The sequence below is a fragment of the Limulus polyphemus genome, unplaced genomic scaffold, assembly GCF_000517525.1.
Source record: "Limulus polyphemus unplaced genomic scaffold, Limulus_polyphemus-2.1.2 Scaffold4013, whole genome shotgun sequence".
In the NCBI taxonomy this organism is placed as follows: domain Eukaryota; kingdom Metazoa; phylum Arthropoda; class Merostomata; order Xiphosura; family Limulidae; genus Limulus; species Limulus polyphemus.
The window spans coordinates 69761-85315 of NW_013669623.1; the positions used below are offsets into that span (position 1 = coordinate 69761).

A 15555-nucleotide genomic window follows, 5' to 3' on the forward strand; every position below is an offset into this window, starting at 1 on the left:
GAAGTATACTTGGCTGACATTGAAGATGAATGCATATTAGGATTGGACTATCTACATTAAAATCTTCATGACCTTTCAGTAGCAATATTTTTGCAGATAGGTTTATTTGTACGTTGTTAAGCACACACAGTGGCTTATCTGTGTTCTGCACACCACAAGTATTAAAATCAAATATTCAGTGTAAAAAGCTCCGAGATTTGCCGCTGAGCTAACGGATGGAGAAAGGTATACGTGCTTCTATTTTACATATATAATATAATAACCTTTGATAATGCATAATGTTTGATTTCTAATTTCCTTCTACATGAATTTTCACAGGATACAAAAATTGTAAAGTAAAATCCAATTTTGTTTTCTTAATGCAATTCATATTTATTTTACATACAACTTGTCAATATTTTAATTAATTCCTCTACTTTTATGAAAATATTATTAATTTCTTAAATTTTCATAACCTATTGTTGTAAACTATATTTTAAATATTGTAATTTGGTAGTCGAAGGTGTAGAAAGTAGATTATAAATACTACGTTTCATAAAGTGACGTTAGATTAGTTGAAAGACAATGAAAGATATATGATTATTTCAAAATAGAAGGTGAGCCAGTCAGTGTTGGTAACTGTGGTTACTTTGAACATGTGAATTGATTAACAAGTATTATGTTAGTTAAAGTGATTTGTAACATAGGCTTACAGCACTTTATGGAAGTGTGCAAGCCTTCAAGTTTATAGAAACGTTAAAGGAGAATATAAAATAAATTATTATCACTTCTTGCACTAGACATTGAAATATTTTCACCAGATAACTTAAAAGAACCTGTCAACTAAAGAACAACGTCACAACACTATTTTAAACTTCACTGTAGAATATTATTACAAACTGTACAAAAGGTATATTTGGATTTATTGGAATATCAAACATTACAATCTATTTTTGTTTTATATCCCAGTAATATCTACTAATGGCAAATTAAGCAAAAATTGAAGTCAATTTACAAAGTAACATAATAACAAGGTTCTTTTCAAAACGTATTTATGTCATATCATTCAGTTTATTCTTATTGTTCTTCCAATTATTATACATGATAAATGTATCAGTTTGCCATCCAATCATTTTCCTGTGTTATCAGCTAATTTCTTTCTTTTTCAGTTCAACTGAATATGAACACTTAATTTTCTTAGTTTTTAAACTTTACAGCATCTTGGTTATTCTGTCACACCAATAGTAAATTATTTGTACACTTTGTTGAATAACACACCATTACATCAAATACCCATGTTTTTAAATCATTATTTCCATATGCTTTGCATTATCTTGCTGAACATCATGTTTTTTGTTGTTGTTTTTCAGGAAACCTATGGTAGAAAACATAATCATAGTTCAACATGGTCTTGCCAAGCAGTGTTAAAAGACAAGTTGTATGTGGCTTTTCATAAGTAAAATTATGATACTTAACAATATCTTAAAATAAATTTTGATAACAGTTACCATACATACCAGTTTCAGCCTTCAGACTGGAAAGTGAAAATGTTTTCTGAATTTGTTGTTTAACATTTTTAACAATTATGTTTAACTAGTAAAGTGCTTTATATAATTTATGATAAATATAAAATATTTTTATGCTTTCACATTATTTTTAAGATTTAAATTTGACAAAAATAACTGAGCTCAATCTCACTGACTTACTCGTAGATTTTGTTGTGAAGAATGAGCAAAAGTAACTGTTGATTTTCCTTCTTTGTTGTTACTAAGTTCAAGAGTTTCTGTGGATGCTAATACTTCTGGCAATGGTTGATGGGGTTTTTCTGGAACAAGCATGATTGGCTGTTGATGTAAATTCAAGGTAGGCACCACATGTGGCTGCACCATAGCCTGTTGTTGAAGACTATTTACAGAAAATAATGGTTGAGGTTGGGGTTTCACCTTTTGGTCGACAAGAGTATCTACAGAAGAGGTTGTTTGAGAACAGGTTGTGATTTGTTGTCGAATTGTATTTATACAGGATTGTGGTCCGGTTTTGGTTTGCTGATGTGAGGTATTTAAAGATATCAGTGGCTTAGGCTGAGTTATGACCTGTAGATATGGGATATTTAAAGGTGGCACTTGCTGAGATCGAGTCACGAATTGTTGACGTGGAGTGTGTACAGATGTCACTGGCTCAGATCGAGTCATAACCTGTTGATGAAGACTATTTAAAGGAAGTAAAGGTTGAGGTTGCTGATGAAGAGGTAGAATAATTGGATTCACAATTGCTGATGGCTTTGAAAGATTGGAATGGTTATTACTGACCGAAATAGGTAGGCATTGAAAAGGATAACTGTCTGACTTCGAAAGCATTGTTGACTGTTGTGCGAATAAAGTTTTTTCCATACAGTTTACCTCATTTGGAAAGGGAGAAAAACTCGTAACATACTGCTCTGGAATTGGAAGAATATCAGAATAATCACTTGACTCTGGTGCATCAGATTGTGGTATCTTACATGTGAGTGAGTTAAAAGGAAAATCAGAAGGCATTTTTTCCCACAGAACATGTGATTCATTTGCAGGAGAATAAATATTTGTAGAAGTAGGGTTTATACTTTTTTCACCAGTTACTGTAGAAGTCAATGTTGGAGTTGTATCTGAAACATTTACATACTTTTCTGTTAATGTGCCTCTTTCCAGAGCAGAAAATGTTCCTAAACTCAATCTGGAAGAAGTGATACTGGTGTGAGGTTTATATGGCTGTAAAACATTATAATCATTCAAAGGAATTGGTACAGAGTTAAGACTACTGCTTAGTACTGGCACTATTATTGACTGAGAAGTTAAAGGAAATTTGGTGTCCATTTCTACTGTGTCAGAAAGTATATAATAATCATCTCCAGAGGGTTCAGAACTTGATGGCTGGTAACTGGATCCATTGCATAAATTTCTTAAAAGCTGATAACCACAGAATGAACTGTTGGGTGATATGGGACGGGTTTCAAAAGAAGGAACTTCAACGTTTCCGGTACAACATTCAGAAGTCAGATTTTCAGGTGATGTTTTGAAATTGTTACTAACAGAATATAAAGGTTCTATTAAGTTAGATGATCTAGCCAAAGACAGAGGTGATGAAGAACAATGTTGCTGTGTTAGGATCTGAAAACATTAGAAAGAATTAATAAGTGTTTAATTCTTCATTAGTTTTGTTTAATAATAAAAAAATAAACTTAAACCATAACACTTCTTCAAAACTTGTGTGAGGACAAGACAAAATATACAAAGTGTTATGATATGCATTGTTTAAAAAATAATCTTCATAAGAGCTATAAACTTTTCACAACATATCACACTAATGTTTTTAATAATCTGTTGTATCATTGGTTATTGAACAATAAATGTGCTGGATATACAAGACTGTTCAGATTAAGAGTTATTATTTAGTTTAGTGATTTAGTGTTTATTTAGTTTTTATAACAAGAGTGTTAAAAGTTAATTATTTTAAAACTGATAGTTTTGACAAGTTTTGTTACGTACATTTCAACTAGTCATACATTGTGTAAGTAGTTTAAATTTTATACTAGGCTTTTGTAATATTGTTGATGTCATTTTACTCAAACCTTCTCTCCTTATCTGTGATTTTGTTGTTATTAGACAACTAGATATTTCTAGATTATTCTGCTGCATGTTTTAAATATGTGCAGATACTAAGAGGAAGTAAGTAATTTAGTAAAAGTGAAGTTGGACTGCATGATTGTCAGTGAAAGTTTCACAGTTTGTATTGTAACAACAGAGATAGAGAACAATAATTCATCTTGTCAATTGGTTTCCAAGATAATTTAACCAGTCTTTCTGAACTTTTGACGTAAAAGAGAATTATTCTGATATGGTACTTGCCTCCTCTCACAAGATTAGCTATTTCCATTCGGTGCTGCCCTCTATATGCACACTTTTTCTTTCCACATGCCACAAGCCTTCTGCTCCCCCTATTGAAATTGCAAGATTCCAACATGTCTCTCATGCAAATCATCCTCACCCATAAAAAGCTTGACATGCTCATGTGATGCATATAACTCCCTGTACACTCCTCTACCGAACTATCACTTTGAAGTTTAGCAGAAGATGTCAGCACTGGAGAAATGTCGGAAGAGTGGGAAATGTGAGAGGAGGTAAATCACTGGTTGTATTGTGATAACAGAGAAGAGAAGAAATAATTCGTGTTGTCAATTGGGTTTTAAAGTAACTGAACCAGCCTGTGTGGATTTGTGACAAAAAAGTGAATTATCTAAGGCTCTAGATTCAACTGTGATAACCTATAGTGTCAAGAATTGTTTTGTTTTTTTACATATGTTTGAATTGTTTTGAATATATTTTTTTTAAAACAAGTGTATTGTGTGCTGTCCATTTATTGTTGAAATTTATCGCCAACAAGTCACAGACACCTACTGCAAAGAATCCAGCCTCTATAAAATCCTGACATTGGCAAGCCAGCCAGGATTATACAGTGGTAAATGACAGTGAACGAAGACATGAATGACAGCAGAAATAGGCTTATATATGCACACAGTGGTGGCAAAAATAGTGCAGAGATTACAATCACGCTATATAACCATGTTGACTGATTTTGATAAATGGATAGAGAGACGAGAATGACTTGTGCTAAAAAATAGCAATCTACTAGAGTTTGTTAAACAACAAAAACTAGAGAGAAAGAAGAGAAACAACAGAAGAAAGAGAAAGAGAGACAGAGTGGGAAAGGATAAGAGAGAGAGAGAGAATAAGTGCACAAATTAAGAAAGGGGAAGGGTGAGCTTTGCTATCTCAATTTGTGCTCTTATTCTCTCTCTATTTCTAGTCTCTCCCAAGAATGACAATGGGGTCAAGGCCAGTTGATCCAAGCTGCTTAAATTTGAGGAACAGAAAGACGATACGATGCTTTCCTGGAGAGATATGAAATATTTGTCCAAAGGCAACTGGACAGTCTGTCTCAGCCCACTTCTCACAGGAAAAAGCCTACAAGTGAATGCAGGCGTGACATCAGAAGATGCCATAGACCATGACAAGTTAAAAGTGGCCTTGCTGAAATGCTATGAACTTACCGAGGAAGGTTTTCATTAGAAGTTCAGAGAAGTCAATCCTGACACTGGAGAAACAATATTTCAGTACATCTATGACAGTTCTTCACAAGGTGGACTGACATGGCTAAGTGTGAAAATTATTTTGAAGGACTGGCAGATCCACTAATACATGAAAAGTTCTTGATCATGTGCTCAACTGACATGTCACTGTTCCTAGAGGAGAATGTACCAAAAGATGTGGACGAGATGATCAAGCTGGCAGAACAGTATACGGAAGCAGATCTACTAATACATGAAAAGTTCTTGATCATGTGATCAACTGATATGTCACTGTTCCTAAAGGAGAATGCACCAAAAGATGTGGACGAGATGATCAAGCTGGCAGAACAGTATACGGAAGCAAATCTACTAATACATGAAAAGTTCTTGATCATGTGATCAACTGATATGTCACTGTTCCTAAAGGAGAATGTACCAAAAGATGTGGACGAGATGATCAAGCTGGCAGAACAGTATACGGAAGCCCATGGCGGGAGTAAAACTGGCAAGTCAAAGAGTAACCAGTTAAAGTCAAAACTAGAGGTGGTTGACCAGAAACAGGATACCACCACGGATGACAAGAACATGTGTAATTTTGTTGTTACTAGAGGTCTAGATATCTCTAGATTTTTCTGTCATGTGTTATAAATATGTGCAGATACAGAGAGGAAATAAGTAAGTTAGTGAAAGTAAAAGTGAAAAAAATTAAGTTAAACTTCGTGATTGTCAGTTTAACCATAACAGGTGATTTCTAAAATAAAAGTTTGACAGTTTGTATTGTAATAACAGAGATAAAGAAGAATATTTTGTCTTGTCAATTGGGTTCTAAAGTATCTGAACCAACCTTTGTAGACTTTTAATGTAAAAGAGAATTATTTAAAGATCTGGATTCAACTGTGATAACCTGTAGTGTAAAGAATTTTCTTGTACATACATTTCACTATTTTGAATATGTTATTTTAAAACAAGTGCATTGTGTGCTGTCTGTTTATTGTTGAAATTTATTGCCAACAAGTCAGACACCTACTGTAAAGAATCTGGCCCCTATAAAAACCTCACAAAATGAAAGTATAGATACAAATAATTTTTATTAATTCTAAAAATCTTTAATACTCTGTTGTATGTTACTACCCAAAAGTTATAATGTAGTGTAAAGTTTGAAGTTGGTACATAAAAAACAGTAATAACAAAACATGTAGATCTTACCTGGTTTTGTAGGTCCTGAGATTGTTTTCTCGTTTGATTGATATCAGATAAGATATCTTTGAAAGAATTGTCACAATTTAAGAGAGAGCTACATGCCAGATTAATGGGTGTACACATGCTATTCCCAATATTTCTTGAAATTCTAGGCCAAATTTGTGATCCACTAAAACTGAGGTCTGTTTTTTTTCTACTCACAACATATCTTGGATTGTTTAACTTCTCTACTTTTCCACTTGTCACTTCTTCATCAATTCCCTTGATTTCTATAAAATCTTGCTCTACAGAATGGGAAACAGGAGAATGTGAAATTGTAAAATTTATATCTTCTCCAGTTATATGTTTGGTAAAGCTTGCACTCTGGGCATTTGATTTTTCAACAATACTCATGTTATTGACACTTTGTTCAATGGTATTTGTGTTTTGAGCAGTGCTTGTATTATTATGTCTTTTTATTGTGTTTGTTCTCTGAGGACTATGTAGTTCACCTATAGATGAATGCTGAGCAGTCTGTTGTTTGTCAGTGTTTGTCCTGTGAGCACTATGTTCTTCATCTGTTCTTGAATGCTGAGCAGTTTGTTGTTTCTCAGTACTTATTCTCTGAGCATTATGTTGTTCACCCATGTTTGTCCTCTGAGTATTATGTTGTTCACCTGTGCTTGAATGCTGGGCAGTGATCTGATGCTTGATGGTGTTTGTGTACTGGGCAGTTTGGAATTTAATGGTACTTGAGTTTTGGGGACTTTTTTGCTCTATGCTGCTTATGTCCTGAGTAGCCTGTTCTGTGATGCTAGGTGTACAAGTATTACAGTCATTGAAAAAAGGTTCATACAGAAATTCATTCTCTGCACTACATGGTTGAGAAGTATGAATATTATTGGGTTCTGACAAGTCCTTAAGCTTAGCAGAAGTACAGAAAAAATTATCAGGACAGTAACGGAGCAGCAAATCATCTGGATGACTTTGAATGGTTGATATTTTCAAATCAGGGAAAGCACTTGACACCGTAGTCAGAGATGTGTTGTTACTGGTCAAATTAATTTGATGTAACTCATCTTGAAGAGTAGTATCCTAAAAGTAAAATGAGAACAGAATCAAGCAAACAAAAATTACAAGAAATGAGCTACATATATTTATATGCATTATTGAAGGTGAAAATACTTTTAAATTTAATGAACTGAGAAATTACTGTGGGAATGATAGAAAAAATCTGAAGAATATTTAACATAAGAAGGTTACTCATGAAACTATTACAGTTTTTTGTCAACATTGTAAACTTCAAATATCATGATGAAGGAATGAATTTCTTAGGGAAAAAAAAAGCAAAATGACTAATATGTATCATAATTATGTCAAGTAATTTGAAAATGAAATACTTTTCCACATATATGAGCATGTTTATCCTTAATGAAACCTAGTTAATATGATTTATATAGAATAACTACCTGGATAAAAAAACAAAGAAAACTTAATTCCATATACAGAAAACCATTTTAAGAAAAGTGTAGATACAGAAGTTATCAAAAGAAATTTTAAAACAAGTCTTGTTGTAGGGCAGAAATTGTATGAATCAATAAAAAAAAACTTAATGATGACAATGAAAAGGTGATGCAATATGAATTGGTTAGTGTTAAGATACTTTAGAATGCTTTAATGGCTGGAAATAATTGGAATAATGTTACTAAAAGTAGTTTGGGTATTTTGTATCATACCAATGTCAGTGAAAAGAAACCTAAAACATTAAATTTGGAGAATGCTTATAAAAAATGAAGAAGACAAAGTATTAAACCTGGGATTTAAAACATTAGAAAATAATATTGAAATTTCTCTAGAAAAATCTGGAAATTTTGAAAGAGTTAAAATATTACCATTTTTGAAATTAATAAGTAAAAATATTTTTGAAAAGAATTACTGATAATTTTGAAAGTAACATTTCAAACCATAAATTGATGTAACAAACTTCAACTCAATGTGGAGGGCATCTTAAAGTTGTTTTGAAAGTGAAAATCTTTCAGAATTGTATTAAGACAAAATAGTGATATTTCCTCAGAAGAAAATCATTTCACTCAAATAAACTACATAATGAAATGATCAATCTAGTGGGATGGACACTGACTAACATACATAGCAACACAACTACTATGCTGGAAATTTCACCCACAGCAACAGACTTACAAGCAGAGAAGATAGAACATTAATTTACCACATTTGAAGCTTATTATATAATTTAGTTTTCAATGCAAGTGTCATATGACATAATGCCATTTAACCCAGCACTCAGTGAGATACAACATTCAGGAGTGGTATATTAGGTGAGACTGAAACCAACAACCCAAAACAGAAGGTTCTTAGGAAATTATGCAGAGTGACTTGACCACAAATAAAACAGACTGTACAGAACTGTTTAACTTTGAAATAAAGAAAACAAATTATTTAAAAAAAAATCAAGAAAATACTGATCTTATTTAAAATGGCTGGCTTCTGTAATAACAAAAATCGAGGGTCAAATAGTTGCAATGAACAACCATTCAGTCAATTCTGTTAGAATGACTTCTGATAAAGTCCTTGACAATGACAGGATGAATTTTGACCAAGAACTCACTTTGCTTGGGATTATATTCAAGTTTATATTTTGCCAAAACATCCCACATTCACAAATATGTGAAGATCATAAGTTACAAAAAACTACAAAGAGCCTTTATCTCCAGTAAGACAGAAAAAAAATAATTAACTTATCTAGTGTACTAGCCACTTATGAAGGCTTAAGTATAGTTCACAACTGAATATATCCTGTTCACATACACATCTAGCTAACCTGTGCCAAAGTTTATAAACAAAATTACTTGAATCAAGATATAATGAATGTTTGAATTATAAAGTGGTTACAAGAGATAATATTTGCATACAATACATATAAATACTCAATATATCAATTATCTAAATTAAGATTATATAGGAAAAAATAATGTATGTATGGTAAATGTAATGATGAAAAATGAAGTAGATGCTTTGATAATATCAATGAGACTGGAAATGACAGCACTAGCCATTCCATATCCTTATATACACACAGAACTATTTATTAACACAAACGCTTTTAAAAGTTGGAAATCATGAAAAGAATATTGATGACATCCATAAATATAGAATAAAGACATTCAGATACTTTTTAAGGACATAAGACCTATAATGTGACAGTGATTAGGGATTATATTAAATATATTAATAACATACTGTTCATTAGCATTAAAACTGAAGGTTATACTACAGACATTAAGTCCAACACTGTTGACTTGTAAGAAGGTTTATCTCAACTCTTAAAGACTAAACATTACAAATAGAACAGACGAAGATGTTTAATAAAGACATTAAGTGACACACTGGATTTCTTAAAGCCTGGAATTTATCAACATACTACAATAAAGACGTAGTTCACATAAAAAGATTTTGAGCTATCTTAAAAGTTGGAAATTATAAAAGAAACACCAAGTTTATTTATTTTAATGCTGTGAGAGACATAGAGCTGGTTAGTATGGAATCTGTGTAAACTTTAATCAAAGATGGAAGTTCTTACAAAACCATGAGTTATTAAGTGATGCAGTGCTGGTTATTATGATGATCAAAAGCTTTCTGAAACCTATTAAAGAATGGCTATACCTGAAGTGCCTTTTCAGCAGCTTTAGCCAAGACTTCAATGGCCTTTATTCCTGGTTGTCGTTTTTTTCGTTTCTTTTTGGATTTACCACCTCTTACATTCTGTCTTAAGATTTTACTTGATATGTCTTTCTTGAGGTCAAGTCCTATTGTAATGTCACTACTTGATTTTTGCTTCACAATATTAACTACTTGACTGGCATTATCATTTAGTTCATCTGGGAAATTCTTCTTCATAGATTGCAAAAAATATTTCCAAATTTTTCGAGCCATAGTCATGTAAACTAGTGAGAAGAGTGAACAAAAAAAGTTTCTCATAAATTAATCTTGAAATAACAAATGTAAAAAAATGTTTAAAAAACCACAATGAGATTATTAGGTAGTTCAATGTTACTATACAAATGAAAATCATAACATAGGTAATAACTATTGAAGAAACTAAAATATAATGGAACATGATAGCTTGGAATAGATTTCCTAAATAGAAATTAAATGGAACAAAGCAACAGGTTTAATTTAGATATTTTTTGCAAGAGATTAATCCATGTTCAGCCAAAAACATAAAAACATGAATATATATATCACCCTATAGCCATTGACATATGGATAAAATTAAAAACTGAATATATTGTCTGATCTTGTGTAGCAGAGCATAGTGTAGAATCTTGGATCAGTAACAATAAAACCTTACAGTGTTATTTTCTTACCTTTATTTTTGTCTTTCTCAGAAAATATATGCAAATACACCATTGAAATATAACTAAATATCATTAAAAATTTCCTTTTGCATTAATTACTATTTTCATAGTCATAATTATACTAAGGCAAATGTCTCAGTAAAATTTCATAAAAAAAAGAAATTACAAATAGAAACATTTAAAAAATTAATATCAAACTGACATAAAAGCATTTACTTACTGTTTTATTGTTGTAGTTTTTATTTTTAAATTGTTTATTATTCTTGCTTTTACAATAATAGCAAGTATAGGAGTGACATGTTCAACTTAAAAACAAGATGTTTATTCACAAATGATTACCGTTATGTATCTCTTGTTATGGATTAAGTATGGTTAGTATCTGTGCATTTAGAAGATGTAGTGGTAGATTAATATGTTGGAATTCTATATTTGCATTATATAAACAAATATGGAAATATAATACTAATACATATTTTCAGCAATGTAAAATAATCTATAATGTTACCAAATAATAGCATTTTAAAAAAAATTAATACAATAAATGATTGTTGCCAGGGAAATGATAGTATTCATAAACTTGAGAACCTTTTTAGAAAAGCATAAACAAATAAATTATTAATTCCAGGAAATGCATATCAAAACTTGATCGGTCACTGCAAAATATTCTTCACAACATTGGTCAGTACTATATGAGAAAAAGTGAAAATAATATATCCAAATGCAGAGGCATATGTGCCCATAAAAAAGTCTTTATATATGTAGTGTTTGAAGTGTCCACTATTCCTCATAAATAACTTAGTTCATATAAGTATTAGAAGAATACTTTCCTAATGCATTTCACAACTACAAGATGCTTGACCTTTATTTTTGTACTATCCTTGTTAGGGCTACTAAAGAGGGGTGAAATTTCCCAAAACTGGTTTCATGCAATGAAATTTGGAAAATTAAAGAACAGTCTGCAATTCGTGTTCCATTAACATGAAGTTTGACAGTCATAGTGATGAGAGAAAAATCTTTCTAAATCTAGTCTGCTTAAAACAAATGATAGATATACTGAATTGCTAATTAGATAGTGCAAATACTACCATATAGTTAGAACAAAAAATGTAATTTATATACTGTAGATAAGAAAAGGTTGTTATCAAGGCTGTACACAAAACATTTATAGGAGGGATTCTAATTTCTGAGATCAAAAGCCAACATATATTGTGCAAGGCACAATCAGCATGCAAAGCATGCTAATGCTATGAAAGTATTGGGCACGTCCCTACAGAGAATTTGTAAAAAATGTGTGCTATGAGAAGCAATTTTGCATGAAATATAGCTTAAACAATTCTTTGGCTGTTCACATAAAATGCACAAACATCCAATGAAAAGTCAACAAATCATCATTCTGTTGTAACATTGCATGGGGAGATAGACTTAAATTAGCATAAATATGTATGTTCTATTATAGCAAAGTACTGTACTATCTACATGCAGAGTATTTATCAATTGTTAAGATATATTAATAATTTAAACAAGTCTGTAAAACAATAGTATATTAGCTATTTCAACCATTGGCTATCATATATGCACTACTGAAATAACATGGTAGCATGCTCCATTCTTCTGGAGGGCTTTTCCATAATTAACTTGCACACAGTTTCAGTTGATGCAGTGTCCTAATTATTATGTATTAAAGCAAAAGCGCTCACTCTTTCTTCAGTTTGTGTACACCTCAAATAATTATTCAAACAGTGGAGAGCAAAAGCTGAAAATGTTCACATGAACTTAGTGGCAGTGTGACAAAAAATTTCAGTAACATAAAGATATTTGGTACACTGAAGCACACTCTTAAGCATTCATCCATTATCTGGGGCCTGTCCTGGAGAGGTACAGAAAGACATCTTGTCTTCTGTTGATGAATTTCTTCATCAAAAATGGCAGGATTTGGCAAATCTTCCCTGTAAAAATCTATAGCCTGTTTGGTATCAGAGATAGAAAACTCTTGTACGAGTTTTGATGACACGAGTTTCTGAATTGATGCTGATTGCTTTAAATGTGCATCAAATCTGGAGGAAAGATTACAGAAAAGGAATGGTTACTGTTTTCTTAAAGTAATCCTCCACGGAACTATATTCTGCATTTGCACATTGGGTTCATTACTGACTAATTTGTGGCATGCTAACATTAATATTAGATTTGATTGCAATATAATTGCTGTGCTTGAAGATGTGATGTGAATAATCATTTATATTCTCTCTCAGTTCTTTACAACAATGTTCTATTAGGGAAACACCAGAAACAGTCTTGACTTGGACCTTGCAAATTTACAGAAACTTCTTTCAAGGGAACATTGTAAAGCTGTTAAATAAAAAATTTAATTCAAAGTATTCCAATATTTTTAGCTAAGCCATAGCATTATTCTTATCTTCAACAGCCCAATTGTCATTAAACATTTCAAAATTATCATCTCCATACACAATAACCTCACACATGTGAAATAAGAATGGATGATATAAACAGAACCTTTCCCAACCTTCAATATTCTCAAGCCAGTGTGTAATGCAACACATTGAGCAGTGGAAGATGTTTTGCATATTTAACGAAGTCACTTTGAATGTTCACGAGTCTGACAGTTATTATATCAGGAATTGTTTCATTGTTAGTTTTCAGCACATGATTTTATTATCAATTTATAAGATAATGTGCAATAAATGTCCAGAATTCTACATCAGAGAAACAGGAAGAAAATTTGAAACCAGATTCACCAAACATAATAAAAAAAAACATCCCATACTTTTTTGATGAGGAAGAACCCACTTTGAGACTAATAATGCTTGAAGACAGTTTGAATGGGTAATGAAGAAAAACTTTAATATAAGTTTAACATAACAGCAAATGTACAACGTTTCTGATGCAGATATATATATACAGTATGGAACAAAAAGGTCACATGACAGGATATGTACAAGAATTTGAAGATTCATTCCAGTGCTGGCATATCCATTCATCCTGAAAACACATGCCTGTTATAATGGAAATAAAGCAGATTGGTGCACAGGTACAGGATCTTATGAAGCATTTAAATGAATAACCAATTCATATGCTGATTGTTCTTGAATGTTAATACTGCCCAAAAAAAGGAGGAGGTACATGCAGTTATAGTATTTGTCAAACATTACCATTACTATTTGTATGAAAGATAGAAAGAGAGTCAGCTATCTGAGTGGAACATGCATTACTTTAAAAAATTGAATAGGTGATTATGCATTGTCCAACCTTATATAACACTACCAAAGTCAGCTGATTGGAGAGGCCAATGGATTATCGTGCCAGCTGTGAGATCATGTCCATTTGTTGAGTGTTCAAATCCTGGGTACTTTTGGACAGTTAAAGCTATTGCAGCAGCAGTGGTAACTAACCATCATTGTTTTTATTTTTGTGATAACATTTGAGTTTGAATAAACTAACTCCAGTTAGCTCTTGGAGGCTTTTTAGCATGCTTCGTCAAGTGAAAAAAGTGTGACTGATGCTTATTGTTGGTTGCCATGGAAATCAAGCTAGCTGCTGCATGGTAACACCATGTACTGCAAGAATGCATTGATTAATAGCTGACGTTGAGATAAATACATGTGTGCATGAGTTTCATATATGAATCAGTTTTTATATTGTTAACAATACATACAAAATGACATACAATAGCACTCTTTTCAGGAAAACAGAGAAGTTGGATTGGAATACTAAGATGTGATAAGTTTTATATTTTTAATATATAATTGGTTTGTTAGCTAGAGGTAGCAGCAGGTTGTTGATTATAATGTTAAGTTTGGAAAATTATATTAAGGCCTGGAACTTCTAGAGAACTACAAGGATGTGATACAAAGTGTTCTAGCATATTCAAAAATAGATCCTATGTATTTCAAGATAAGAGAGTGAATCAGTAAGTGTGTCAGCATTCACAGTTACTTTGAACAAGTAAAATGATTTGTTTTGTGTCATTTAACATTATACATTTAGTATATAGGCCCACAGAAATTTGTGATAGTACAAGTTTTAATTTGTAGAAAACGTTAAAGGAAAAAATAAACTCATATTTTCTAGTTTATGTGGACTGGAATTTTAGTAATTTTTACCTGATAATTAAAAAGAACTCGCCAACAAGAAAAGTGTATTACCACAATATGCTTAGTAAAGACTGCAATGATTATGACTATTTGCTCATTTAGAATGAAATAAAACAAAGTTTACTTTTTTTATTGGGTAGTTTATTTCTGAGCTAAATATTTATTATGTAAAAATTTTGTATTTTGCTGACAACATGAAATCAAGCATGTATGTATTTATTTACTCTGATTAAAGTTAAGTTTTTTGGAAAGCAAACTGAAGTGCTATATTGAATACTGATTTGTTTGAACTGTGTTATGGATAGTTTCAACTGGTAAGAAGAAGCAAGTGTAAAAAAATTTAATTCATTAAGATTTATTGCTACTTTACCCTCCAATTGGAGAGTAAAACAGTGATTTCATTTTTCTCATGTTCATTATGACATTGAAGTTTTTAAATGTCATCAAGTTTCTTTCTTTATTTAAACTGTGATAGATTAAACATAAAAGTAGGACAACCAGGATTTGAAAACCAGAAATTCATACATAAATTATTAATTTCAAACTTTACTCTCTATCTCATACATAACATTTATAATCTAATATATTGTTACGACAGCGGAAGTCACGTGACACTGGTAACACGTGATGAGTTTCTCAAATGATCATGAATTTCCTAGTGCGTTCGGGACACCCCCCTTTTTTAGTATATAAGCCTGTGGGATCATTGATTGAAGAGATAGATAGATTGAAGAGATATATCGAAGAGATTGATTGAAGAGATATATAGATAGATATTGAAGTGATAGATAATTGAGTCAAGTGAACAGTA

General features: G+C 31.7%; 2 protein-coding genes across 2 annotated transcripts in view; both read right to left on the minus strand.

Annotated features, from left to right (window-relative positions):
* Nucleotides 1–6408, minus strand: part of LOC111088560 — a 13511-nt gene extending 7103 nt beyond the window's left edge. Inside the window, exons 1-2 of the mRNA XM_022399050.1 lie at nt 6287–6408; nt 1686–3122 (exon numbers count right to left, since the gene is read on the minus strand). Of these exons, the coding sequence (XP_022254758.1) occupies nt 1686–3122; nt 6287–6403 (1554 nt within the window). The 5' untranslated portion in view covers nt 6404–6408. The remainder of the gene's footprint in view (nt 1–1685; nt 3123–6286) is intronic.
* Nucleotides 6405–15555, minus strand: part of LOC106470451 (SWR1 complex bromodomain subunit bdf1-like) — a 27508-nt gene continuing 18357 nt past the window's right edge. Inside the window, exons 5-7 of the mRNA XM_022399052.1 lie at nt 9941–10221; nt 6482–7354; nt 6405–6428 (exon numbers count right to left, since the gene is read on the minus strand). Coding sequence (XP_022254760.1) covers nt 6405–6428; nt 6482–7354; nt 9941–10221 — 1178 coding nt within the window. The remainder of the gene's footprint in view (nt 6429–6481; nt 7355–9940; nt 10222–15555) is intronic.